General features: G+C 38.7%; 4 protein-coding genes across 4 annotated transcripts; 2 read left to right on the top strand and 2 right to left on the bottom strand.

Annotated features, from left to right (window-relative positions):
- Positions 1-10,404: 10,404 nt before the first annotated feature.
- LOC116181182 lies at positions 10,405-10,935 on the bottom strand. The gene is made up of 2 exons (XM_031501464.1): positions 10,867-10,935; positions 10,405-10,819 (listed from the first exon to the last, which is right to left on the bottom strand). Exons 1-2 carry the CDS (start codon positions 10,933-10,935, stop codon positions 10,481-10,483), a joined length of 408 nt encoding a protein of 135 aa, XP_031357324.1. The 3' UTR covers positions 10,405-10,480.
- A 2,864-nt stretch (positions 10,936-13,799) lies between these two features.
- On the top strand, positions 13,800-14,395 carry LOC116179948 (general odorant-binding protein 69a-like). Its single transcript, XM_031499764.1, has 2 exons — positions 13,800-13,879; positions 13,930-14,395. Exons 1-2 carry the CDS (start codon positions 13,811-13,813, stop codon positions 14,278-14,280), a joined length of 420 nt encoding a protein of 139 aa, XP_031355624.1. The 5' UTR covers positions 13,800-13,810; the 3' UTR covers positions 14,281-14,395.
- Positions 14,396-19,558: 5,163 nt separating this feature from the next.
- LOC116181130 lies at positions 19,559-20,260 on the bottom strand. The gene is made up of 2 exons (XM_031501407.1): positions 20,114-20,260; positions 19,559-20,068 (listed from the first exon to the last, which is right to left on the bottom strand). Exons 1-2 carry the CDS (start codon positions 20,177-20,179, stop codon positions 19,715-19,717), a joined length of 420 nt encoding a protein of 139 aa, XP_031357267.1. The 5' UTR covers positions 20,180-20,260; the 3' UTR covers positions 19,559-19,714.
- Positions 20,261-26,278: 6,018 nt separating this feature from the next.
- Positions 26,279-26,933, top strand: LOC116180972 (general odorant-binding protein 69a-like). The gene is made up of 2 exons (XM_031501167.1): positions 26,279-26,470; positions 26,521-26,933. The coding sequence occupies exons 1-2, from the start codon at positions 26,402-26,404 to the stop codon at positions 26,869-26,871; spliced, it is 420 nt and encodes a 139-aa protein (XP_031357027.1). The 5' UTR covers positions 26,279-26,401; the 3' UTR covers positions 26,872-26,933.
- Positions 26,934-27,327: the final 394 nt, after the last annotated feature.

Here is a 27,327-nt window from a genome sequence, read left to right as displayed (position 1 = left end):
AGGCAATGACTCTTTCCTGTCCGTCTTGCAATTGAGAGAGAACAGCTCCAATGGCGGTGTTACTGGCATCGGTATCTAGCACAAACTTTCCTTCATTTCTGGGGTAGCCAAGGATAGGTGCGCTAGTAAGAGCTTGCCGGAGATGTTCGAAAGCTCTTTGACAGTCTTCACTCCATTCGTACTCATTGCCCTCTTCTGTCAACTTTATTAATGGTATGGCAATGTTGGCAAATCCTTTCACGAATCGTCTATAATAGGTGCACAAACCGAGGAAACTTCGAATCTCGTGCTTGTTCTCAGGAATCGGCCACTCTTGAATCGCTATAATCTTCTCTGGGTCAGCTGTAACACCATCACGAGATACGATGTGCCCCAAATATTTAACTTCTTTTTGGAACATAAAGCATTTCTTGGGACTTAGTTTTAAATTGGCCTCTCGTAATCGTCCAAACACCTCTCTCAGGTTCTTTAGGTGTTCTTCAAAAGTTTTTCCTACGACAATTACATCATCCAAATATACCCGACATGTCTGCCACGTTAGTCCCCTTAGAACTGCTTCCATAAGTCTCTCAAACGTCGCGGGGGCAATAGACGGTAGTCAACGCAAAATCTTGTGGAGCCATCCTTCTTCTTTACAAGCACTATCGGTGATGACCAAGGACTATTCGATGGCTCGATGACACCTTGATTTCTCATGTCTCTAATAATCTCTTCCGCTTCGTCTCGTTTAGCCAATGGGAGTCGCCTTGGCTGTTGTCTAATCGGTTGGGAATTGCCAGTATTTATTTTATGGGTGACTATGCTTGTCATGCCCTTGTCCTGGTCGTTTACCGCGAACACATCTCGGAATTCCACAAGCATATTTTTCACCTTTTGTCGTTGTCTATTGTCCAAATCTGGAGTGTTCTTAATGACCATATCTATCAGCTCTCTTGGATACTTTCCTTTAGATAGATTTTCCGATTGCTGTAATGGTTTTTGGCAGTTGCGGCGAACGTGTCCAATCTCGCCGCAATTCCAACATCGTGGTTCACGTTTCTTTGCCAGTGACTGTATTGCTTTATTGACCTTTTCTTCCACTACTTTACTGACCTTTTCTTCAAAACTTTCAGAGCCACCTTCCTCTTCGATGGTTCTTACCCGGCTCTCACTGCGAGGTTCCACCATACGTACTCGCGCACTTCCATGACTAGCTTTCTTGGCGGCTTCGAATTCTAACGCATGGGCCAAAGCTTTCTCAATTTTGTCGTGCCTAGCCAGTCTCAAAGCCTGCTGGGCATCTCCATCACGAACGGCATCGATAAATGTTTGTACAGCCAGTTGATCAAGAAAGCTCTCCGGTGCCGTAGGGTATGCCAATCGAATCAGTCTAGCGATGTCCGCTTCAAGTTCCTGCAAACTCCAGATTTCTGCATTCGGTTCTTGACTTGGGCATAGTAAACTTGCTGAAGGTGTTTATCGCCATATCGCATATCGAGTCGCGCTACTATTTGTTGGAAGTTCTGTTGATCCTCGGGGATAGTCCGCAACACATCCAGAGCATCTCCTCTCAGAGCAAGAATCAGGGCTGTAGTTTTGTCTTGAAGCCATTTATTTGCCGCAGCCGCTGCTTCAAACTGTCGAACGTACGTGGTCCAAGGAATCTTACCATCAAAAGTAGGTGGCTTTACTCGGGTTTGCTGAACGTCGCCTTCTACTCTTGTATTTGTTTCTGGGTCGACCTTCTTGTAATGAGTAGACTGTGGCACCTCAAGAAGACGGTCCGTCAGTAATTCATCTGGGGCACTACTAGTACGCTCTTCCGTAGTCAGTCGCAAGAATTGCTCGCGCAGCTCTTCATACTTGTGCTCAATCTCAACGAATGTTGCTTTAAATGTTTTGGAAACTTCCGTAATTCTATCTTCAACTTTTTCTTCAATTGATGTAGAGACTTCTTCGATAATCTTTCTAGAATTTTCCTCCATCTTCTCGAATTTCTCTTGAATATTTCTAGAATTTTCTTCCATTTCTCGAACTTCTCTTCAAAATTTCTAGAATTTTCTTCCAACTTCTCGAACTTCTCTTGAATATTTCTAGAAATTTCTTCATTAATCTTTCTAGAATTTTCTTCCAACTTCTCGAACTTCTCTTGAATATTTCTAGAATTTTCTTGGGTGCTTTTCATTTCTTGTTGCAACACCTGTTGGCCATTTTGGATTTGCTGGAGCAAATTGAGCATCGTTTCTTCCATTTTAGCGGCAGCAGATCTTGTTACAGGCATACACAAGCACAAGCACTTAATTTAAACTAACTTTTAATTAATTTAATTAATCCCACTTCTGACACCAATGTAACGTTATTTATAAATTCGGGTTCGATTTATATCAATATTTATTAAACAAAACTAAAACACTATAAAATCCGTACAATTTATATCGATTATTTATATCACACACTTCGAAATTTATATCAGCTTTTCGCGCTCTATGTTTCGTTCGCACTCGATCTCGTTCGATAGTAGACTGCCGCGATGTTCGGTCCGCAACCATTTATACACGCAAGCAATGTAAGTCCAGTACATTCTCGAATACGCGTAGAAAATTCCAGAGTGCCAAAGGCGACGTCATGTCTGCAGCATTTCCGTTACAATACTCATGCTCTTACAATAGCTCGGGCTAACGCCCTCGTATGCGCAATTGTCGCATTCGTAAGTTAATGAGGCCGTTATCCCACTGATTAAATAAATAACTAATAACGATCTGAGTATTCAGTAAAAGGGTAACAGCCTATTCATCATCAAAATCGAACGTCGTGGCATCCATGGCGCAAGAAAAGAACCCGTAATTCATCTCGCAATGGTCCGATATATCGCGCACGTTACTGGCACAGAGAGTGGCCACTTCGGAAGTAATCCGCGCGACATTCTTAACGATCTCCTCTGCATTAATGCTGCCATCTTCATGCAAAAAGTTGAAAGATCTGTGCATACAGCTGATATAACATTTCATGCCGCGCGTAGAGGATAGCTGGTGATGAAAGAATAACTGGTCAACCTCTTCCTCTGTGGCGCCCGAGATATTCAGACACTGGGGGATTTCTTTGATTCGCAAACCCCACGAACGGAAAATTTCGTTTCCTCGTATCTGAAAATTTTGCAATTTTATAATGAAGACTGAAAATGTACTTACGCTCGAGTTAGTCCCACGAACGTAGTTTGGATTATTCTTCTCAATTCAATGAAAATTAACTCAATAACCTAGAGATTTTATTTATACGATAAGAAATATGAGAAATTTTTCAATACACTACCCACGAGCGGACCAAATTTAATTAATTGGAATTGTGTGTCACTTATGGCTTTACATTTGGGGTGACTATGTAACGGACAGTTACAAATTGGAAATACCTGCTCGTGCTATTACATTTTTAATTTGTAAATAATGTTAAATTCCAGTTAAAATTATGCCGACGGATAGCTCAAGATATTGAAACTGACAATCTTAAAGGAGTCGGTTTATTTTGAAAGTAATTGTCTAACAATAGTTCCTAATTTGGATCTCATTTTTTTCGATTTTCTTTTAGAAAGTATTCATAGTGGAGAGTACTAATTTCCATTTTAAAGTTAGAAGTTATATTTTTGCTCTGCGTATTTAAATTTTATCGAGTATTGCTCTCATAATAGCTTTAGGAGATCTGTCAACGGACTGCCGGTTGTTTTAATTGGTTTTATCTGTTTCAGTCGGGGACAAATAAATTAAACGTTCCGGTGTCGTATTTTTTTGCGCAAAGGAAGATTCTTTACAGTTATTCCAGCGCATATGCAGCAATAACAAAAAAAGCGACTCGGTTTTTGAGTTAAAATTCGTAGCAAAGGATAAACTGGTCTTAAATGCATGCATTGGACAAAAACATTCGATCTTGCGTGGTAGAAACTTCTTCTTTTAGGTTAATACAGGAAAAAGTTAATAAAAATTTTGCTGTGGCTAGCGCAGATACCACACGCACACCTGCGCATGCGTGATTCTGCCCTTTGGTTCTAACCGGTTCAGCCGTTTAGCCGGAAATGAGAGCACAGACGGACCGACAGACCGATAGACTGACAGAATGACAGACCGACATCATTGAGATTTTGTTTGATTCGGATTCCTGGTGCTTCAAAACGTGTATTTGCGTCGAAAGTGTTACCCCAAACGTGTACGTTAAACTCCCGATTAACTTCCCCCAAAAGAATAAAATAATGTCAAGTAAATGTCACGGCAAAAATTCGCACGTATATGGCCAAGTACAATAAAACACGTAAGGCATCTCTTACCTTGAATAAAGTTAGACGTTGATGCCAAGAAGTGAGCTCAGTTCTCGGGTCAAAACTTGAAAACAATAAAAAAGAAAGACTTCCCAAGCCGCAGTGTCCAGTCTGTAATTAGTTAATTAATGCCTGAAGGGCTTCGCCCTACTCATAATCTGATTTCACACCAGGTACGATACTTAATTGACCAACTCTGGTCTCCAACACCATTGACGTTTGAAAATCGATCATAAATTACTTAAATGCAATATGGCGGTACTTACGACGTTCTGCGCGGTAATTGAGTGGTAAAATTCCATCAATAGGTCATCTATCAAATGGCTTCAAATGTTACGGGGGTTTTTCGACAAGTAGTTAATCTTAAACTATAATAATTCTTCGTAATGGAAGAAATAAATCGTTACAATTACCGAGAACCATAACCACGCAATAATTAAATTCAATTTTTATCATGCCAAGATATTCAAAATTCATTGAAGTCCACATCGGTTTCACGATCTGGCACCGTCCGGCTGCGGGCTTCCGCTACAATTACGAATGGGTACAGATTGTGGATGCAACAATGAGGTGTTAGTAGAAGGGGTAGTGTGTTTTTTGCTTATGACGTGTTAACTTTAGTGGGTGAATCCCTGCCGTAGTGCGTAATGCAGACCTTTTTTGGGAGTCTCCAGTTGGAGCGGCAAATTTGGCATGCTTAGGGATTATTTTAAGAAATTTCAAAATGTTTGCATCTGCTATCTCAAACAAATGGGTATGGTACGGACTTACCTTATGAGTTCTTCTTTTGGTATACTTTGACCTAAAAATCTGGTTACAAACAGTCTCTCTTTATCTAGTAATCACTCAATCGCGTCAATAGATATAGAAGACCGAACCCGGCTCAGTTCAAGGCAGCTCCTCACCTGGCGGTGACCTTGGAAAGTATGTCAAGGTGGCGTACCGCGTGGCGCTGACCTTGCAAATTAAGTCCAGGTAAAAGTCGTGTGCCGAGTTGGGGGTGATATTGGCAATTAGGTCAAAGTGAAGGTCGCGTGTCACGTGAACGGTGACCTTGAAATTTAAGTGTACAATTTCAATGGCATACAAAGTTAGAAATGTACTCAAAAATGGGATCAAAGACATTCGGACCACAGAAATGGGTCATTCACATTGGATGATATTGAAAATGAATTCTGACACCACAATTGAAGCGATTAACCTTAGATCGCATTGAAAAATTATTTGACACCACAATTGAAGTCATTGACTTGGGATGACCTCGAACATGTAATTTAACACAATGGGGTCAATGACCTTGAATGCCCTTGAAAATAGAATTTAACACTACATCAATTATTGAGACTATTGAGCTTGTATGACCTTGCAAATGTAAATTCACACGCCAAAAATGTAATACGATCAGTACAGCTTGCCCTTTGGAATTTACCGCGACCTACTTTCCAAGGTCATCGCCTACGTGGCGCGTGACTTTCACCTTGATCTAATTTCCAGGGTCACCACTAGGAGGCGAACGACCTTGAACTGAGCCAGGTTCGGCCTTCTATATCTACCTTCGTTTCATCAAAATAAAATAATAGGAACCTGCGTGGTCACCTTTTTTGCATCCTATCTGATCATAATGTTATATTAACGTTGACTTAATTATTTGACATTTTTCTACTATGGATGGAGCCATAATGTGTAAATTGTGTGAACACCTTCAAAGACGTCAGTAGGGAATGCAACCCCTCAGCATCCCGGTATTTGCAAGATCGTTAGGTGTTAATCCCTTGGGAACCCGCAAACTTTGAAATACAATGGGAAATAAAAAGTTTTGTCCCGTTAACCGAATACACTCGAACAAAACGTTTTGTATTTCCCGGAACAAGTTCGTCAAATCCGCCTTTGTTTCTTGTCGCCGGTGACTAATCTTGTATGGCTCCATCCATAATCCGTTATCCGCGTCATCTACATGCGGGATTCTGGTATTGCGGGTTCCTGCGATCGTGTTGCATTCCCTACACGCCACAAGTCTCTTCGACTCGCTGTGCGCTTTTCTATTTATATTAGGCTATCAAAGGAACCAACGCAATTTTGGAGACTGGCGTCCCTTTGTAACCAATAGCCGATCAGCCCCCTTTGTTTATAATAAAATTTTTACTTTTTGCAATACTAGATCCTAATTTGGATTGACAAAAAGGGTCTTTGCTCACGGGTTTTGTAAGGATGTCTACTAAATTGGTATCTAATCTTGAAATTTTTCGAAATGAGATATAATACGGTTTCCTTTTTTTTTGGTTTTGTTCAGTTTTGATAACTTTCATTGGCCATATTTTGAACACAGTTCAATATTTCATTATCAAAGTGGTTCAGCAGGCCTTTTTTGCTAACATAAATTTTAATACGTGATTTATTTATGTGCAATGAGTTATTAATTAATTTATAAAGGACCTTAAATTGGTTGGTAGACCGTGGGTTTTTAGGGCATTTTTGATTCTCAAAGGGATCTTATTGTTTCACTAACCGTCGGCTGTTCGGCAACGGAATATCGCCGAACTTTCGGGTTTTCGGCATTACATTCGCTCTATCGTGTTATTCCTGCATCGTAACGTCTGAAAGCTAAAAGCCATTCCTGAATTTGGTAATTTATGAATTTCATTTAAATCTGTTAAGATAAGGACGACTCTTATTTCACGCTCTATCAACTTGTCAGTTTCTGCCGGCGGTTTTTACTTGTCTCTAGAAAAACGTGTAAATATTTTTTCCTCGGCTTCTATTTGAAATTTTTGTTGAAACCGTATTTATCAGTGTGCGCAATTTCAGATTACTAGTATTTCTATAACGTATAACATATGGGTCTCAAATTTACGCGTAAATCCCTATGAGCAACACTAAAGGAAATCTCACGATTTATCACTTCGACGTCGATGTTGGAACGGACATTAACCACAATTCCAGGTGTTATATGGCAGACAAAAGGCTTGTAGAAACCTCTGTAACGTACGTATTTTATTTGTAATTTCCTGTAATAGGTGTTGTGAAATCCCCACGTTAGATGTCGCATGCTGTCGTCCCATCTCTTTAAAGTGAAATTCCTTCTTATAAACCTTTCTGTTTGTGGTCCTCCTTGTCCCCAATAAAAAATATTTCACATGCACACTTTTTCCCGAGATTACTAACTGACCAGAAATCTTATTCTTGTGTATTCCAGACCAGAGACCTCAACCATTTTTCCTTTAATTGTTTTCTCCGTTCACCAGTTAGCCTTCCGTTGAATATATTTATCAATATATGGAAGGCGATAGTCCCTTACTTCGTCCGTCCGTCCGTCCGCCCGAGGCCTTAACTACTGCTTACACATTTCAAGATATTTAGTTCGTTTTTTTGCATTCGGTTGCTAATAGCTCTGGCAACTCAACCAAGAAAAATCTGGATGATTCATATGCGCATGCGCAGTCTGCGCAATGTCACCTTTCATGTTTATAGAGATTTTTTGAAATTTTAGTCACAGATGCTTCTAATACAGACAAGCATATCGCTCATTGTAGAAATCAGTCGTGCGAATGTGCGCAAAGTCAACTTTTTTTATTTCTAGAGATGTGTACTCACACACTTGTAAGACAAGCATATCGCATATTGTAAAAATGAGAGGTTTACATGACTGCGGCATGGCAACTTTTTTATTTATAGTTATCTTTTTTATTTGGCGAAATACAAAAAAATGGTCAAATATAATTTTATATGTGACATTACGATCTATCCGGTGGTATATTGAAAATTCCGGTATCACTTCCGGTTTAACCGAAAATCGATGCCACTTTTGTTGCGCGATACGATCTACACATGTAACATTACAGACACCGCTCTTGATAGCACACGGCGTGCTAGATTTCATGTTTTGCAAATATTGAATCCCGAATTTCTCAATTTTATTCAACCATGTACCGGGTGACCCAATAAGACTGTACCTTGGCCATATCTCGGGAACCGTTCGTCGTATGACTTAGGGGTATAAAATATTATTGGGTAAATCGGTCATGAAGAATCGTTGGAAAATATTTTCAAGTTCTAAAAATGACCACCAGAGGGCATCTTAAATTTCGCATAATAAACTAAACATTCTTCTTTCACATTTTTAAAGAGAACCAGTTTATCTATCATTTTCGTCAAAAACAAAAACAAAAACTCAGTTATTTCAAAAACAAAGATGGTGTGGGGCGTTCAATTGTTTTTGCAATAACCAACTTTAACTTCTTAAGTGTTTGACCGATTGTAACAAATTTGGTATAGTTGAAAAGAGCATTCCTTGGGCAACAAGGATCAACCAAAGTATAGTTAATTTAGTTAAATCCTTTTCCGGCAGGGGGCTAGTTTTGACATTATGATGCAAAATCCCAAAAAAGTCAAAAAAATCAAATGGAATGATATGACTTTTTCTTTATGAAAAAGTAGCCAAATAACACCCAAAGAGGCCAGCAAAAACCGTTTTTGAAAATCTCGTTCCTAACCTCAAATATTGGGAAAATGAGATTAATTAATTAATAATTAAAAATGCTTAAATTGTATCTTATTTGACGTATTTCCGGTATTTATCGATGGCGCGAAAGATTGTTTGGAAAAGGACCCTACACTTTTAGGTAGGCCTTGGAAAATTAAACAAATGAAACACGATGCATTATAAAATAATAATAGCCTTAATTTGTAAATTATTCTGCTGTGTTTACACTCCGAAAGTACAGTTTGTTGAATTTGCAATCTTTTCTAAAATGCCGATTTCTAACCAAGAAGCATTTAATATGCTGGCGGCGATGGTTCGTGGTTGATTCGGATAACGCAAATAGAAGATGCGGGTAGCGACGGTCGCATTTTGAAAACACTCAAATATATCGCCAGCATATTAAATACTTCTTGGTTTGAAATCGGCATTTTAGAAAAGATTGCAAATTCAAAAAACTGCACTTTCTGAATGTAAACACAGCAGAATAATTTACAAATTACGTCTGATATTATTTTATAATGCATCGTGTTTCATTTGTTTAATTTTCCAAAGCCTGCCTAAAAGTGTAGAGTGCTTTTCCAAACATTCTTTCGCGCCATCGACAAATACCGGAAATAGGTCAAAAGTAAATTTAAGATACAATTTAAGCATTTAAATAATTAATATTCTCAAATATTGGGAAAATGAGATTAATATCTCATTTTCCCAATATTTGAGGTTAGGCACGAGATTTTGAAAAACGGTTTTCACAGGCCTCTTTGGATGTTATTTGGCTACTTTGTCATAAAGAAAAAATCATATCATTCCGTTTAATTTTTTTGATTTTTTTAGGATTTTGGATCATAGTGTCAAAACTAGCCCCCTGGCGGAGAAGGATTCAACTGAATTAACCATATTTTGCTTGATTTTTATTGCTAAAAAAATTCTCTTTTCAACCTGCTTTTCAACGATATCTCCCAAATAAAAGAGATATTGAGGTGACCCTCTTATCTCGAACGCACTGTATATTAACATTCCTAAACAATTCAAATACTTCAAACTGTTACAGATTTTGACTTTTGGCCAACCAGCCTGAGGTTCCTGAGGCAATACTGCAAGCACTATCTTCTAGAAAATTCTGGAATCAGTATCATTTTTATGGAAATAATGCGTCAGATCCGCATTCATCCCTTATCGTCGGTGACCAATCCTTTTCGACAGTATCAGCAACGCAGAAGATGCAAAGTCGATCAACAAAGAAAAGCTAATGGTAGGAATTTAGATTTTCCCAAAGTTGAAGAAGAACCGGCACACTCCATAAGAAGATTGCATGACACCACCCACGACTGTCTGGCACCAATCAAGGGATCGAAACCACCCCTTGGGGTCCATTAGTAACCAAAATAATACCCCGAACATGGGCGCGGAGTCAAATTTGTTATTACTCAAGCGGTCCCTAAAGATCCCAAACAAAACACCATCCCTGCACGAGTTAATAAAGAAGATTCCAATCCCTAGAGATGCTTTTCCAGGCTCGAAGACCAAATCCACTCATTCTTAAAGAGGTTCGCAGAGGCTTCCTGGGTTTCCAAAATCCATTTCTGACAGGGTTTCGTATGAAGAATCGCTAGGAAGGACGGAAGACCGTGTATAACAATTTTTGGAAAATATATTAGAACAGTTTCTTGAATACCTGAAGAACTATTGTTTATTACAAGATTTGAAGATTAGTTACACGATCAATTTTGCAAATCTTTCATGATACAAGTGGCGAAATCGAAAGACAGTTGACACAGGTCTGGGTGCACGTAATTTCTGTGACAGTCCTTAATCATGTCGTTCGTCACCTTGTCGATGTGGACGATAGCATCCTCATTCAAACTGCCATCTTCGAAAACCAATTGGAATCGTTGAAGTATGCACGCGAGGTAACACTTAAAGGTGCGGGTGTCCGTGCCGCGATACTTGAACCAATACAGGTCGACCTCCTCTTGGTTAGCACCCGATATGGTCATGCATTCGGGATGTTCGCTTGTAGCTTTTGTGCGCCAGGCGTCCATCAGTTGTTTTACAGTTATCTAAGGCAAAAGCTAAGAAACGTACGTAATAGGTAACACTGGCTTACGGAAGAGCTGTAGGCAAGCACCGTTGAGGGGATGATGACGATTAAAATTAGGATTGCTGACCTAGTCATGTTGGCTACAAAAAGATAATTTTCGTTTTGAAGCACCGCATTTATATACGCAGTACGTAGAGGTTTTTTTGCAAAGAATGCGTCATTAAAAGTTTTACAGCTTGATACAACTGTGTAAACAAGCGATTTATATTTAAATCAGGCTTTCAGCACTTTATGGGGTTATTGCAAAACTCAACCTTAAATTAAAGTTTTGGTCGGTCTAATTTCTTGAAAAAAATTTTTTAGTTTATTATGCGAAATTTAAAGAAAATGCCATTCTCAAATTTCAGATGGCAGTTACGCACTCTGTTGGTCATTTTTAGAACTTGAAAACATTTTCCAGCGATTCTTCATCACCGATTTACCCAGTCAGATGACGAACGGTTCTCGAGATATGGCCAAGGAACGGTCTTATTGGGTCACCCGGTACGTAACAGTCCGTTGCGTGTAAATTCAAATACGCATTTTTTCCGGTAGTCAACCGATGTTAGGAAGTCTTTAAATGAAGAATAAAACTACAGGAATAGTTTTCCTAAGTTGGTGTTCAGGGAATTAGTTCCAAGTTATAGAGAAGAAGATGTTGCGTCAATTTTAAAGTTTCGTCTTTGTTAAATTTAAAGTTTGTAACCGAGTTGCAAATTTCAACTATGTCAACAGTCATGGAACCACTGCTGGTGATTTAAAGAAAAATAAAGAAGAAAGTTTGTCTACACGGTTCTGCCTCTTTATCTAAAAATAATTCTGTAAGAAGTGTTTGTTTCAGTCAATCGTCGTTTATTGCATCTGTACAGGGTGAGTCAACGATTGCGCGGAGTAGCTTAATGCCTTGAAGATAAGATTTTTAGATAGAGTGCTTTTGTATTATGATATGGTTGAATATTCTCCACATTTTAAAAATATTTGAAATTATACAAGGTGCAGGTGCGCCCACAAAGTAGGGCGCCAAAATGGTACATTTTTTTAAATAGAACCCCCAGTATTTGAATTCTACGTGTAATTTTACGACTTTTTTATTATATGGTTAATATCCGAAAAGCTAGTAGTTTTAAAGATAATTAGATTTTTAAGAAAAATTAGGCATTTGCAAGCGTCGCGTCAGTATATTGTCAAAATTATTACTTAAATTTTAATTCCAGGTGCTATATCTTTTATCCTGGGTTAAGTAAAAGTCAAATAAATACATCTACATGAAACATTAAAAAAATAGCATACAGGGTGTTTTTTTGGTCCAAAAATTGGAGAATAAGTAAAAACATTTGACTACAAAGCAAATTTAATTTAACTCCTAATGTCATTCAGTCAGTGATATTAGTTTCATTTTTTTTAATACTCACCTCGTTATTATGTAAATTAGAACTTATTTCAGATCAAAATATAAAAACTAGGAAAACCAAGATATTTGTTTATGTTTTTACTATCAAATTATTCTCCAGTTTTTAGACTTAATTCGGAAAATGAATTAATAAAAATATGATTTATTTATGATTAGAATATAAAAACCAGAAAAACCAAGATATAGTGAGAAATATCAGAGATAGGTATAGGACATTATTATCAAAAGTTGAAGGTTTTTGGAGGAGCTAAAAGATGACAGAAAAATATATACAAGGTATTCCATTTAACAAAAATGTGAAATTTTTTAATATGAAGTTTTGCAACTTTGGGCCTACCAAAAAAACACCCTGTAATCTATTTTTTTTTAAGTTTCATAGTAGATGTATTTATTCGACTTTTACTTAACCCAGGATAAAAGATATAAAACCTGGAATCAAAATTTAAGTAATAATTTTGACAATACACTGACGCTTGCAAATGCCCAATTTTTCTTAAAAATCGAATTAGGTATCTTTAAAACTACTAGCTTTTCGGATATTAACCATATAATAAAAAAGAGGTACAATTACACGTAGAATTCAAAAATGCATTCAAATACAGGGCGTTCTATTTAAAAAAATGTACCATTTTGGCGCGCTACTTTGTAAGCGCACCCTGTATAATTCCAAATACTTTTAAAATGTCGAGAATATTCAACCATAGCATAATACAAAAGCACTCTATCGAAAAATCTTACCTTCAAGGCATTAGGTTACTCCGCGCAATCGTTGACTCACCCTGTACAGGGTAACCAACTAAGATCGGTTCTCGCGAGCTGGTTCAGGTATCATTTAGTTATTTTTTCAAAAAAAAATTGCATTTTATTTTTTTGAGAAATTTAACGATTTCTGTCGTAATGTCGAAAAAAGCCCCTCTAACGGCGTCATGTCAAACTAACAAAACTTCAAATATTAGAATATTTGTAGCCTAAGAATAGCTGTTTTCAACGAGCCCTAGTTTGTTAAAATCGGTTCAGCCGTTTCGAAGATATAGGGTGACTTTTACGGCAACTGTTTTGAATACTATCACAACTTTATTTTTAGACATTCAGCGAAAATTTCCGAAAAAGGTTTAGATTATCCACGACCAGGGATTTTTTCGTTAGGTTAATATAGCGGGTTGCACAGAAACATCACTCTTTAGATTCAAGATTTCAGTTACGCCCTCTAGCGGCCATTTCAGTAACTTGAAAATATTTTCCAGGTTTTTTCTATTGACCGTTTTAGTAATAACTTTTTTTCCGCAAGCTTCTACGATGGATAGGTTCTTCGATACACTTTAGTTGGCCAGATGTACATAAAATTTTTTGCATTTCTTCCCTTATCACGATCAATAATTATCGTAACTCGTTTCGAAATTTCGGCGGCCTCGACGTAAACATTTTACTCCCACACATTGATTTACCATAATTATTCATATGTAAATAAATAACAATTTCTTAAAAGACCTTTCAAATACTACTTTATTATGCCAACCTTGTAAAAACTCCGACAAACTCTCAACAACATTCTTAACGATCATGTCCATTCTTAAGGAGCTCCTCATCATTTCTGCGGCGATCTCTGCGGTTTTCGCCTTTTCATCCAATGTAAGTACAAACTGAACCGCGCAATTCAACTCCGCTGAGCGCTGTTTCAGAGAACCACAAGATTGATTTTGGACGAATGGAGAGAACGCACGAAGCAAGAACATCCAGAGTGCCTGAAATCGACGGGGGTCAAAGAAGAGTACGTGAATCAATATTGGGAATCGCTTCAGATGACGGACGATGAGAATTTCAAATGCTACCTTTGGTGCGTGTTTAAAGCATTCAAGCTTATAAGCAATGACGGTAGCGCCAACGAGGAGATTATGGTGCAAAAAATGGATAGGGTAACCACCGATATTGTGGACTTCTGCTCCGCAAAGGTTGACACTACGACCGGCAAGTGCGACCGTGCCTACGAACTGATCTATTGTTGTCTGCACTACAGGCACATCTATCTCTAAGGAGATTTCTAGAACTACGCTCAAATACAGGGTGTTCATTTGAAAATTTTCTACCACGGATTTATCGAAAACCACTGACAGTAAATTAAATTCTTTCTTTCCCATAACAATAAAATAAGAGATATTTTCGTTTGTATTTATTTTCTATCTGAACAAATGAATTTAAATAAAGATGTTTCTAATTTTCTCGAAAACGAATTGACCGATTTAAAAAAATCAAAAATAAAGGACTTTAAAGACCTTTCAAACAAGCTATTACTCGATACCACTCGTCATTTAAAGCTTTTAAGAAAATGATCCTGGAGGGCAGACGGTGAAAGAGGGTGAAGTAGTCTTCGACAAATCCGTGGTGGGAGGTTTTCAAATGAACACCCTGTATAAGAACATTGCTGTGTATTCACTCTGGACGACTTTTGTTGAGGCAACTGCTGCCCCTGTATGTACAGTAAGATTATCACTACTTCGGTAGCAACCAAAATGGTACCTAGTATTAGATTGTTATTTTGTATATTCTCGTACTTGCATGGAAGTTATCCTCCTCCGCCAATAACAACACTGATATGATGGAACCATAAAAATTGTTACAGATCGACCAAAAAAAGATATTTTGACCTGAAAATTGAAGAACCCCAAAAAGGATACGATCGTCAGGATTTGGTCACAAAACTGAGTCTTGATTTATTAGAAGCGCTTCAGATATTTTTCACGTTCCTGCTCTGTCGCTCCAGTCACAGTCCCTGTTCTGGTTCCAAATCTTAATTCCGTATCTGTTTTTGTTCCGATTATCCTAATTCTGCATGGGGCTACTTTTTTAAATCTCGGTTCATTTTATTGTTGGTGCCAGATCTTGGTTTTCTTTTTTATTACCTTCCAATTTCCAAGTTTCGATCTCGTCTTTCACTCCATTGTTACTTCCGCTTCGTATCCCTCTTACTTCACGTTTTCTGTTATAGCTCTTGCTTCCTTTACCTTCCGCTCCCGCGCCCATTCTGTTACGGTAGCTCTAAATTTGGATCTATTTTTTCGATTTTTAAGGTGATAGGTAGAGTTGAGTTTCGATCACTTGAGTTCACAAACAATTAGGTTGTAGAAATTAGAGGATCAAATTTTTTAATAAATTATGTTTGGTGGAATTGCAAAAATTCGGTAGTAGTTGGTGGAACCAACATTAGTTTTTAGCGCATTTCCACAAAAATAAAAAAATGCGCTATTGTGGCCACTTTGTCCTTCCATCCGTCCGTCCGCCCGTTCGTTGAGACGCCACTAGTTCTTTATCTCTAAGAATGGAAAAATGGAAGCATTTAAACGCAATTTTATACACTTGGAATAAAGGAAAATCAAACGCCAGTTTCAAAATTTGGTTTTGCGCATGCGCAGTGCCAATTTTTTTATTTATGGAAGCATTTAAAAGAAATTTGATACATAGGCGCTTGTTACAAAGGGAACAGTGGGGACTAATTTGTTACCCCAATGCAATACCTCCCTTACTAACGTGCGGGTGATCTGTTTCCTCTTTCTCTATAGTTGCATTTGTACCTATATCTTTGTCCCTTTCAGCGTTCGTCCTTTCTTCTATTTCTCTTCTCCTTTCAACCTCTGACCATCCAATTCACCTTCTCCTTCTCCATCTTGGTTCCTCCTAATACCCACTTGTAGTATCTTCTTTGTATCCCTTATAATTCATCCCATTCCCTTCATCCCCACATTTCCATCCCACCTGTAGCACCCTTCTCGCCATCGCATCAAAAATGTGCTTTCTTGTTCCGAACTATTTTATTTACGGAAATGCACGTTTTGACGCACCAGGAATCTGAATCAGACAAAATCTCGATGATGTCGATGGGTCTGTCGGTTTGTCGGTGTGTCGGTCTGTCTACTTGTACTCTCATTTTCTGGTACATATTCTTAGACATAAAAGGGCAGAATCGCCGTGCGGGTGGGATCTGTGCTAGCCACCGCAAATTTTTTTAATTTACTCACTCATATTCCCTATACCTGTCTCATTAGCTACTTTTCCCTTTTTTCCCTTCAGGTTAATTTGCCCCAATACTTCGTTTTATCTGGTATCCTAAGTACTGGGATTCTCATACTTACTCTACCATTTCCTCCTTTCACTTCCGTTCTATTTCACTTTTCCTTCCTCTCCCATTACCAAATCTCATCTTAGATTTTCCATGTCCTCTCTTTTCCAGTGTCTCTCCATCGTTCTCATCATTTCCTTTATGTGTGTTTTCACCTCTTATTACTGCGTCGTCCCCGTATACCGTGGACCATGACTTCCTTCTTCTCACACCGATTCCTCCACTTTGATTGGTATATATTTCCCCATCCTCCATCATTTTCCGTACTTTATCCTTTTCTTCTCTGTCAAAGTGCCTTTAACTTCACTTTTCCGCACTTTTTTCCAGTTTGTGTAGTACATCCTTCTCTCTCCCCTTTGGCACCTCTTTTGTGAATCGCAACTACTACCACTCCCTTAAATTTTTCCGGTAGTCCTCCTCCGTTCCATATCTTGTTTATGAGTTTCCTCATGTTCTCCTTGATACTATCTGTGTTGAAAATCCATTCATCCCTTTCTGCCACATTCTTCAGTGTCTTTAATTGGTGTTCAACCCTTTCTCTTGCTCTCTCGGCTCTTTCCACTTCCTCCCAACAACCTTCCTCTGTCACCTCCTCTTTCTTATGATTTCCCTAGTACCCAGCCCACTATTTGTATTTCTCTCCAACTCATTATGTTTTCCTCTGTTTATCACCTTCCAAAAGGGCTTCTCTGATTTTATTTCCCTGATTTCTTGACATTTTCTTTACGTTTCCTCAACGTTTCCTATTCTCTCAACTCCTTTCTCCTCTATATCTCCATTTATTTCACCGTCATTGGTTTGTACATGTTTCTCTCTTATGTACACTCTCTCTCCCACCACTTCCGTCCCCTCCATTTACCTGTTTCCATGTTTTTGTTATTTTAATACCCTCATTTTTTCCACTCATCTGTGTTTTCACCTGTTTCTTCTTCCTGTTCCCATATTCTCATTTTATCAGCTTCCACAGTGTCTCTTATCCATACTGTATCTCCCAATTTCTTGATCTTTTTATCTTCCTTTTAGACTGATTTCTATACTATCTTCGTCTCTACTTTTTATTTCTTCCAGTACTTGGTCTGTCTTGTTATCCTCTTCCCATCTCTACTTATTTTCTTTTATCCCCTCCAATATTATCCCCATTCCCTTCCTTCTCATCATCATATTTTATATTTTATATTTTCACTGTTTCATTTCTTCTCTGTGATATACACGTATAGCCACTCTCATTTTTTATTCCTCCACTTCCACGCGTCTATGGCTCCCGCCATTTTCACTCCCATCCCCCCATTCTGTTAACTTATTTCCTACCCCTGTTTATATACCCGCTTTTGCTCTTGATCTTGCTGTTTATGTGATCCCTTTTCTCAAATTGGTTTTCTACGACCTACGACCTATGTACACGTTATTTTCGCTTAAGCGCCTTCAATAAAGATGGGCTACCCTGTGTGTGACGTAATTTTAATTTTTAAGCGTGAATTTGGTGAATTTTTACGACTTAACGCAAAGCGTGATCGTTTGATTTGCATTTGTATTTTAGTATTTGTTTTTCTTTTTAGAAATTGGTTTGGCTTTAGTAATTTTTTCATTTTGTGGGTTATTCAATTTAGAAGTAACCCACATCTGGTAGAATTTGCGTTATTTAAAAAAGGTTATATCTGGTCGTTGCGATAAGAAGATTTACCGTTAGGTGAAATTTAATTAATAGACATGTGGTTCTGAAAAGAGGTTGCAGATGAAGTTTAATTGTGATTGGCGATGTATGTGGCAATTCATGAAGAAGGAGACTGTTTTATAATGGAATAAGTGGTCTTCGGCTTGCTACGCCCGCCACATTCTATATCATCATGTTACTCATCCTAATTTTTCTTTTGTTTGGCTCTTTTCTTCTGTTGCTCTGTTCTGTTTTCTTCCCTCCTCCTCTCACTCTCCCTGTTCTCTTTTTTGATATTAGTTTCTCCCTCCAAACCCCGCCTTTTGCTCTACCGTTCTCCTCCTGTGTGTTCTCACTTGTCTTTTTTCTCTGTAAAGTCAAGTTGCCCTAGCTTCTTTTAGCTTCCCCTTACCCTTCATAATTTTCCTGTTAATTTCCCATGTTAGTTCCGTAATTTTAAATTTATTTTCTCCATTTTTCTCCTCTTAACGTTATATTGTTCCTTACCGTCTTTCTCCTTTTTGCTATTCTTTCCATCAGTTCATGTTTTTTTCCTTATCCCATTGCCTTTCTTTTCTCTTCATTTACTCCCTTGTATCTTCCAATTCCTTGCATCGTTTTTCATTTCATTTTTTCTTTTTGCTCCTTCTCATTTTCGGCCCTTCACTCCGTCAAGGTTTTCCCCTTCCATCAATTCACTCTCTCCTTCTCTTTCAAATCCGCTTCTCTCAGCCTCTTCTTTTGTTTGTTCCAGTTATCTTATACCTTTCTTGCTCCAATTGGAGCATCCTCCCATTTTACTTTTTACTCCCCTGACCCATCCCCGTCTGCGTTAGGGACTGAACACTGAACAGCTCGGTGGGATTCGTTCCTCTCAGCCTACACAGTATGTGAATGTGAGTCACCTGTCTTACTGGAAATATTGAAAACGCCCTCCTCGCTTCGAATTTTAAAGGGGAATTAAATAAAGAAAAAAACACATCCCTGCCACTGGGTTTTCAAATAGTTACATTTTGTTGACAGGATATCCTGTATTTACACGAATTAGTGCCATTTAATACTCAAGCAAAAATTCCTTTCAATGAATGACTTCAACGAAATTTCATAACAAAATGAGGCTCATAACTGGTCTTCCTTAAACCATACTCTAAATACGGCCCAAAACCGAATACCCGAAAAAATCTCTGTTTTAGACCACACTTGGTGTAACGGCGGCGGTCCCAACCCGTGTGTCTTCCTACAGAATATTTGGGGCGAGAGTAACTATGACTCTCTTGCAAAATACCCAGCGGTAACGTAAGGTAAATGAACTATAGAACTAACGTAGTTAGTTAAGTTCTCTTATCGTAGTCGTGCAAATGATTAGGTTGCACGAGTCATCGTTTCGAGCAGCTACCTCCACGTGGTTCCCCTTTGAGTGATTCTTTTCCAGCGGATTTTGCTTTACGGAATTTGTCGAGCTTTCCTTTGCTCTTCTGCACCACCGAGTGACTTAATTTTTGCCGAGCTCAAACGGGCTTGAGGGGGTGCGAAGTGGATGGAGCTTTAAGAATGTATTTTCTTCAAACAATTTCACATACTACAACTACATACAAACAGCATAGTTGGCGAAAACCGAGCATTATCTACTTAGGTGCTAACAATTGGATAAAGGATCCATATCGGTTCATATCAGGTACGGATCTAACAATTCAAGTCCACTTTAGTTGTGGAACGCGGTAGTAGAGTGTACTACGCAAAAGGCGTACTCAGACACCTTTTGGCACTCGTCGGTAATGCCCCTAGTCTTCTCCATGCAATAATCGCTCGCACTGTTGGTTATCTTTTCGACACCCTCAACGAGTTTCTCCCCTTCGAGGTTGCCACCGACGCTCAAGAAGTCGAACGCCTTCATCAAGCATGTGAGGTAGCATTGAAACGATTTGGTTTTGGGAAACTCGTACCTCTGCCAAAAACCGTCCACCTCTTGGGCGGTGGCGCCAGACGAACTCTGGCATCGCGGACTATCGTCTTTGGTGCGTTCCCTCCATGCGACGAACACCTCCTGCATACTACTCTGAAATACGCACCTTAGCGCGATTTGTAACAATGCACTACTTACAGATGAGGTGAAAGAGGAAGATTCGTGGACGGCCACGACAACAATCAGAAGAACTTTGAGAAGCATGATCACAATGGCTACCTCAAAGTGAACGCTTTTATACCTCAGCGTCCGAGATCACATGCCCCCTAAATGGTGCTAGATATACAGTGTGTCCGATATCCACTCAAGTGCAGCCTGCAAATCTGTCGGAAGTTCGGCGCGTGATTACCTTCGCTCTTACCATTGGTCGTTTTTAGTGGATGGTTCAAGCCTCACAACAGAAATGAGCGTGACGCCAAAGCTGAACGAATTTACTCGTCTCGGACCACGCTATACAGTCGCGATCGTATTGATGCGAAATAAATCTTGACAGTAATGGAAAACAAATCGCACAATACGCGTTATTTATGTGAGAAGATTTGTTGTTGATTTCATCCGTGACTTTTTTATCGCTGTAAAAAGTCATGTTTGTTCATGAGACTAAAGTGCTTATCGGATGATGCGATTTTAATACAAATTGTGCAAATTAACTAAATAATTAATCAAACAGAACGGACAACGTGGCCCACGGCATCGAGTTTGAAGCATTTGAGGACGTTAACACGCCTGAAGCGACTAGGAAGTGTTTACTAGCCTGATGGGTTGATTGCGTAATACTAGAAAAACGGAATTCCCAGCCACTGTCTTTACGCTACTTGGTCGTTTTTGTTCGTGAAACCTAAGTGATTTGGTAATGGATCTCTCCTGCCTTCTATATCGGCTCTATACCTTGTGAATTTGTTAAATTTTGTATTTAAAATGCGACCTTACATGGAATCGTGGCCACTTCTTTAATTTACCTACACGATACCACATTACAATCCGTAAACATAAGAAATAGAAGATGTTGAACCCAGCTATAGGTTTAATTCTTTTGACCCTTAATAGCACGCTAATGGATTGGCATACAAATATAGGAATAATGCGATTACCTTATCACACAATATTCACCACCCCTAACCTTCTGGGAATTAGGCTAGATCACCGACTGCTTTGCGAGCGTATTTCGATAAGGTTGGAAACTCCTGTGCCTTGCACAGGGAGGCAGCTTGACTTTTTCTGTGATTTATTACCTTATGCAACTTTTCATTTAAACTGAACGCTCGTATAGATCAAATTGACACAGTATATGTGTTAAATTAGTCGCCTAAAGCTAAGTCGACTCTGGCGGCGGGTTCTATCGCAAAAATCTCCACGAAAATTCTATTCTAAAAAAGCTACCGCACTGCTCAACACAATTTTTTCGATTGTTTAAGTACCGAGATTATATACCTCAAAATTACAGATGATTCACTCGACTCTTGGACTGCATCGCGACATACAGCGTTTTTTATCTGGCTACCTTTCACGGAAGCCTTCCCCACTAACTTCAATTTAAAAAAATACGCCCCAAAATGGATACTAATCGATTCCGCCAGTCGGATTGATTCCTTTTCGCCAATTTGATCGTTAGGAAAGCAATTTTGGACGATAGTAGCCTTAACATTTCGTTGTTGTTGTGTTACGTAGGCGATCGTAAGGGATTTCGCGTTGAGCCGTACGCGAAGTTAGGTCAACCATATGTAAATTACCGTGGGGTAAGTTTTATTTGTAAATAAAGAATTCAAGTCTAACAGTGGGACAGGACTACCCGTAATGTAGCGAATGGTGGGCTTATATTTTGGTGTGAGACTAATAATAGAGAGCGGGTCTTATTTTCGGAGAAAGTAAAATAAGTGCGTAAAGTTTAAACGCGCGCATTAAAACATTGACGACCTTCAACTTCGTTCGTCTTACGAATTTGAAACTATCACGGTAAATACGAACCATAGCCAAAGATTTAAATTCCGCGAAATTAAATTCTGTGACCCTAGTAACTCTACAAGACTAGACTGGAAGCTCATATGACAATTTTGTGGTCAATAGTGCGGAATAATATTTTAATGCGACATTTTAGTGAAAGGAGTCCGACAGCGCGGTTTATTTAATTTAAATTTGATTAAATTAGTCCAGGTAGGAGTGGAAAGAAAGTGTCATTTATGGTGCGTTTCCTTTAAAAACTCTTGGGGATTAATTGAGATGGCTTCATGCCATTGAAGATCTTTGGTAGGTTTAATGGAGATCCACAGACGGGTTATGATAACGTGGGTGAGATAGTTAGCTGCTGCGAGTCGAGTTGCGTTGGACCGTTTCGGTTTTTCTGCTGGGGACAGTTTGACCTTTAACACATTGGGCGTGCTTTAAAGATTCGATTACACACTAACTTGTTTTTTAATGTACTAATTTGGTGGTGTTATTTTGGTGAGTGGCCCTTAAATTCAGCCCCAATTTATTAAATGCATTTGCAAAGTTATGGTGCAGGGCGACGGATAGTAGTGGGACGGTACGGTGGCAAACGACGTTTAGCAACGGTCAAACAAACACTACATTTTTTTGCACACCAATGGCGAGCGAGCCGAAGGCAAGTTCGGCATAGCTCGGGCACTCCTTTAGACTCGCCTCTCTACGTCCACGGTGGCAAACGACGTTTAGAAACGGTCAAACAAACACTACATTTTTTTGCACACCAACGGCGAGGGAGCCGAAGGCGAGTTCGGCATAGCTCGGACCCTCCCTTAGACTCGCCTCTCTACGTCCACGGTGGCAAACGACGCCGACGTTTAGCTACGGTCAAACAAACACTACACTTTTTGCACACCAACGGCGAGCGAACCGAAGGCGAGTTCGGCATAGCTCGGGCCCTCCCTTAGATTTGCCTCTCTACGTCCACGGTAGCAAACGACGTTTAGCAACGGTCAAACAAACACTACACTTTTTTGCACACCAATGGCGAGCGAGCCGAAGGCGAGTTCGGCATAGCTCGAGCCCTCCCTTAGACTCGCCTCTCTACGTCCACGCTGGCAAACAACGTTTAGCAACGGTCGGCCAAACAAATTGTTTGCGTTTTGTCCGTCCGTCCGTCCGGACCCACTTCTGCCGTTTCGAACTACTTCGACGACCATCAAATTTCGCTGTCTAAAAGGTGGGCGCTCCCACGGGGGGGGGGGGGGGGTTAACACATGTTCTACCTTCTACACTTCATGGTATTCTAATGAAAGGTCTCATCGAAATAAATTGGTTTGTACAAACTATAACTTTCCCGTGCGACTCTTTTCCGAGATCAGTGAGTGACGGGGCCTGAAGGGGAGGGGGTGGAACTAGTTGGATCCTTCATTGTACTCTAATGAAAGGTCTCAACGAAAGGAATTAGTTTCTATCAACCATAGCCCTCCTCCTCGGCCTCTTATCGTGATCGGGTATATTCCCTTACACCTCAAGAACGGATTGTCGGAAGAGGGTACTCACAAAGGGCGATTGAGACGTCTGCAAGAAATATATCGATTGGTGATGTCAAAACAAAAAGCTATTTCGGTTTTAAAAAAATGCGCTTTATCTGCACAAGAGTTGTGCACAATTTATACTTATTATATATGTTTTGTAAAATATCACTCTAAAGTAGTTTCTATTATCGGTAGACACTTTCCGCTGACGATAACGTCTTACAGACGATTTAATGCTCGGAAACAATTAATGAAATTTACTTGTACTGTATTTAGACAACTATTACATTAAAGCGAAGAGGGTTACTTTCGATTTCTTTTGGAGTTTCAATTTTGAGTTTTAATGTTAGTTCAAAATCAAGTTTAAAAAATCAAATGGAATGATATGACTTTTTCTTTATGAAAAAGTAGCCAAATAACATCCAAAGAGGCTAGTGAAAACCGTTTTTCAAAATATCGTTCCTAACCTGAAATATTGGGAAAATGAGATTAATTAATTAATTAATAAAAATGCTTAAATTGTATCTTATTTGACGTATTTCCGGTATTTGTCGCTGCCGCGAAAGAAAAGGACCCTACATTTTTAGGTAGGCCTTGGAAAATAAACAAATGAAACACGATCCATTATAAAATAATAACAGCCGTAATTTGTAAATTATTCTGCTGTATTTACATTCAGAAAGTGCAGTTTTTTGAATTTGTAATCTTTTCTAAAATGCCGATTTCTAACTAAGAAGCATTTAATATGCTGGCGCCGATGGTTTGTGGTCGATTCGGATAACGCAAATAGAAGATGTGGGCAGCGATGGTCGCATTTTGAAAATACTCAAAATATATCGCCAGCATATTAAATGCTTCTTGGTCAGAAATCGGCATTTGAGAAAAGATTACAAATTCAAAAAATTGCACTTTCTGAATGTAAACACAGCAGAATAATTTACAAATTACGGCTGTTATTATTTTATAATGCATCGTGTTTCATTTGTTTAATTTTCCAAGGCCTACCTAAAAGTGTAGGGTCCTTTTCCAAACAATCTTTCGCGCCATCGACAAATACCGGAAATACGTCAAATAAGATACAATTTAAGCATTTTTATTAATTAATTAATTAATCTCATTATTTTCCCAATATATGAGGTTAGGGACGAGATTTTGAAAAACGGTTAACACTGGCCTCTTTGGGTGTTATTTGGCTACTTTTTCATGAAGAAAAGGTCATATCATTCCATTTGATTTTTTTAGGATTTTGGATCATAGTGTCAAAACTAGCCCCCTGGCGGAGAAAGATTCAACTAAGTTAACTATATTTCTCTGGTTGTCCTGGTTTCCCAAGGAATGCTCTTTTCAACGATACCGAATTTGTTACAATTGGTTAAATGGTTAAGAAGTTAAAGCATCACACACGCCATCTTTGCTTTTGAAATAACTGAGTTTTTGTTTTTACGAAAATGATAGATAACCTGGTTCTCTTTAAAAATGTGAAAAAAGAATGTTTAGTTTATTATGCGAAATTATAGAAAATACAATTTTAAAATTTAAGTTGTTGGCAGTTACGCCCTCTTGTGGTCATTTTTAGAACTTGAAAATATTTTCCAACGATTCTTCATAACCGATTTACCCAATACTTTTTTTTAGTCCTAAGTCAGACGACAAACGGTTCCCGAGATATGGACGAGGAACTGTCTTAGTCACCCGGTACATTGATTTCCATTGTTGTTATAGCGCTGATGGTTATGTAAGCAAATGAGTTATTGGGGAAAACTGTGTTTTGGTTTTAAGTCGGAATTGGATAACTTTCAAATGGGATAAACAAGACATTGTTCTGTTTTGTAAAATGTTAGCATCATATGATATGTAAATATGCATGTTTTCCTTCATTAAGAGCACTTTGAATTGGCCTTGATTTTTGTATGGTTAGTTCTATACGGCACAAACCAGCACAGAGCACAAACGATTAAACCTAAATCCGTCGTTTGTGCTTTTCATCTCCTACTCACTTCCAGGACCCTTACATTATTATCTCGTTACGTAACAATACGTGTTCACGAAAAATGAGATTATCGAGTGTGGATGTGTCTGTATATGAATGTGTTCTATACGCTAAATCCAACCAAGCGGATTTCCAAACGCACTCGAGCTATCATAATCATAATACGAGGCATAAAGACAACATTCGAACGCAATACTGCAGACTAACCAAATCGCAAAACCACCATTCGTATCAGGCACAAAAATTTTTTAATATGCTCCCAAGACATATTCAAAATCTTGACAAAGTGCAAATCAAAAAAATTCTTAAAAGACACCTTATTAATAAAGCATATTATTCCACCACTGAATGTATTCACGATGGGTTTAGTAATCTCTAATTGTTAGTGATTTGTTTATTTATTTATTTGCTTGTTGTTAGTTGATATACGTTGTTTGTAATCTCTACTATATATTTTTAGACGAATGTAAGCGCTTTTGCGTAGTAGCATGTAAAATAAATATTATTATTATTATTATTATTATAGTTTAATTAACCGTTTATTCCGTGTGGAAGGAACTCGATGTATTTCTGGTAAAGCGTTCTGACGGACGGAGCTTCAGAAATTGTCATACAGACCGGCACAAAACGGAAGAAACCTAACAAGGATCACATCTCAGGGAAGATCAGTATTCAGTTGTTCACACGTTTGACTGCATAATTTACCTACTCTGCGTCACCAGCACATCGCTTTAACGCAATCGTGGGCGATATCAATATTAATGAAGAAGTAAGTGCCAAAGTGTGACGTAAAAAAAATAAAGTTATTTACTGGGGAGTTCTGTAAATATATTTACTGGAATAAAATTGCTCATTGTTGAATGATCGCAATATTTTTATTATTGTCAAAAATCATGAGTAGGTACTAAATTGCCTCGTGGGAAAAACTTCACTGTATATATAGCGAATTGAACGCGCTCTCATGGAATTTTCGCCAACATGTCTACACTCAATGTGCTAATCATCATTTCTGCGCTGATCTCTGCGGTGTTGGCCTTTTCAAGTAACGTAAGTGCAAAACATATAATTCACATTTGGTTTGCAACGCACCATTTCAGAAAACCACCAGAGCAATTATGGACGAATGGAAGGAGCGCACGAAGAAAGAACATCCGGAGTGCCTAAAATCGACGGGGGTCAAGGAGGAGTACGCGAATAAATATTGGGAGTCGGTTGAGATGGTCGACGATGAGAATTTAAAATGCTACCTTTGGTGCGTGTTTAACGGATTTAAGCTTATAAACAATGACGGTAGCGCCAACGAAGAGCTTGTCGTGCAGTATATAGATAGATTAACCACCGAAATTGTGGACTTCTGCACTGCAAAGGTTGACACTAAGACCGACAAGTGCGAACGTGCCTACGAAATGATCTATTGTTGCACACGTTACAAACACACTTACGTTTAAGCAGTTTTCTACATAGTATGTTTCGATCAGTGGAATGTTTATAATAAAGTCCAATGAATTTATTTAATGTTTGTTTCATACGTGGTCCCAATTACGTTGGACGACACTGATGTTGAGATGAGAGGCTACACAACGCTTCTCATAACTATTCGTTTTGTCCATAGGTGCTGTCATAGTATAAAATGGTGCTATGCATGTAACCATTGAATAAAAACACTATAAGAAGCCTAACGCTTATGGAAGAAAGCGCGACAAATCTCACAAATCCCCTTGCACCCGCATTGGTTGTGACCCCCGAACTCTCTTTGCGGTAAATAGGAGGAAAGCAAATTCTCATTCTTCTCAGTTCAAGAATCGACTCTATTGACAGTGTTCCCATTATATTCTCAGTTCAAACTCTGTCGCGCTTTATTTCCATGGGGTTAGGCTTCTTATAGTGTTTTTATTCAATGATTA

The sequence above is a fragment of the Photinus pyralis genome, unplaced genomic scaffold (genome assembly GCF_008802855.1).
Source record: "Photinus pyralis isolate 1611_PpyrPB1 unplaced genomic scaffold, Ppyr1.3 Ppyr1.4_LG9, whole genome shotgun sequence".
NCBI classification, from domain to species: domain Eukaryota; kingdom Metazoa; phylum Arthropoda; class Insecta; order Coleoptera; family Lampyridae; genus Photinus; species Photinus pyralis.
The sequence above is the reverse complement of the archived record's forward strand: the minus strand, read 5'-3'. Positions and strand labels throughout refer to the sequence as shown.

Bases quoted from the DNA above. Each gene is read 5' to 3' on its own strand.
- LOC116181182 (XM_031501464.1), bottom strand. From the start codon at position 10,935: ATGACTAGGTCAGCAATCCTAATTTTAATCGTCATCATCCCCTCAACG. The intron at 10,820-10,866 runs GTAAGCCAGTGT...CTTTTGCCTTAG, and splicing joins TGCTTGCCTACAGCTCTTCC to ATAACTGTAAAACAACTGAT.
- LOC116179948 (XM_031499764.1), top strand. From the start codon at position 13,811: ATGTCCATTCTTAAGGAGCTCCTCATCATTTCTGCGGCGATCTCTGCG. The intron at 13,880-13,929 runs GTAAGTACAAAC...GCGCTGTTTCAG, and splicing joins TTTTCGCCTTTTCATCCAAT to AGAACCACAAGATTGATTTT.
- LOC116181130 (XM_031501407.1), bottom strand. From the start codon at position 20,179: ATGCTTCTCAAAGTTCTTCTGATTGTTGTCGTGGCCGTCCACGAATCT. The intron at 20,069-20,113 runs GTAAGTAGTGCA...TGCGTATTTCAG, and splicing joins CTTCCTCTTTCACCTCATCT to AGTAGTATGCAGGAGGTGTT.
- LOC116180972 (XM_031501167.1), top strand. From the start codon at position 26,402: ATGTCTACACTCAATGTGCTAATCATCATTTCTGCGCTGATCTCTGCG. The intron at 26,471-26,520 runs GTAAGTGCAAAA...GCACCATTTCAG, and splicing joins TGTTGGCCTTTTCAAGTAAC to AAAACCACCAGAGCAATTAT.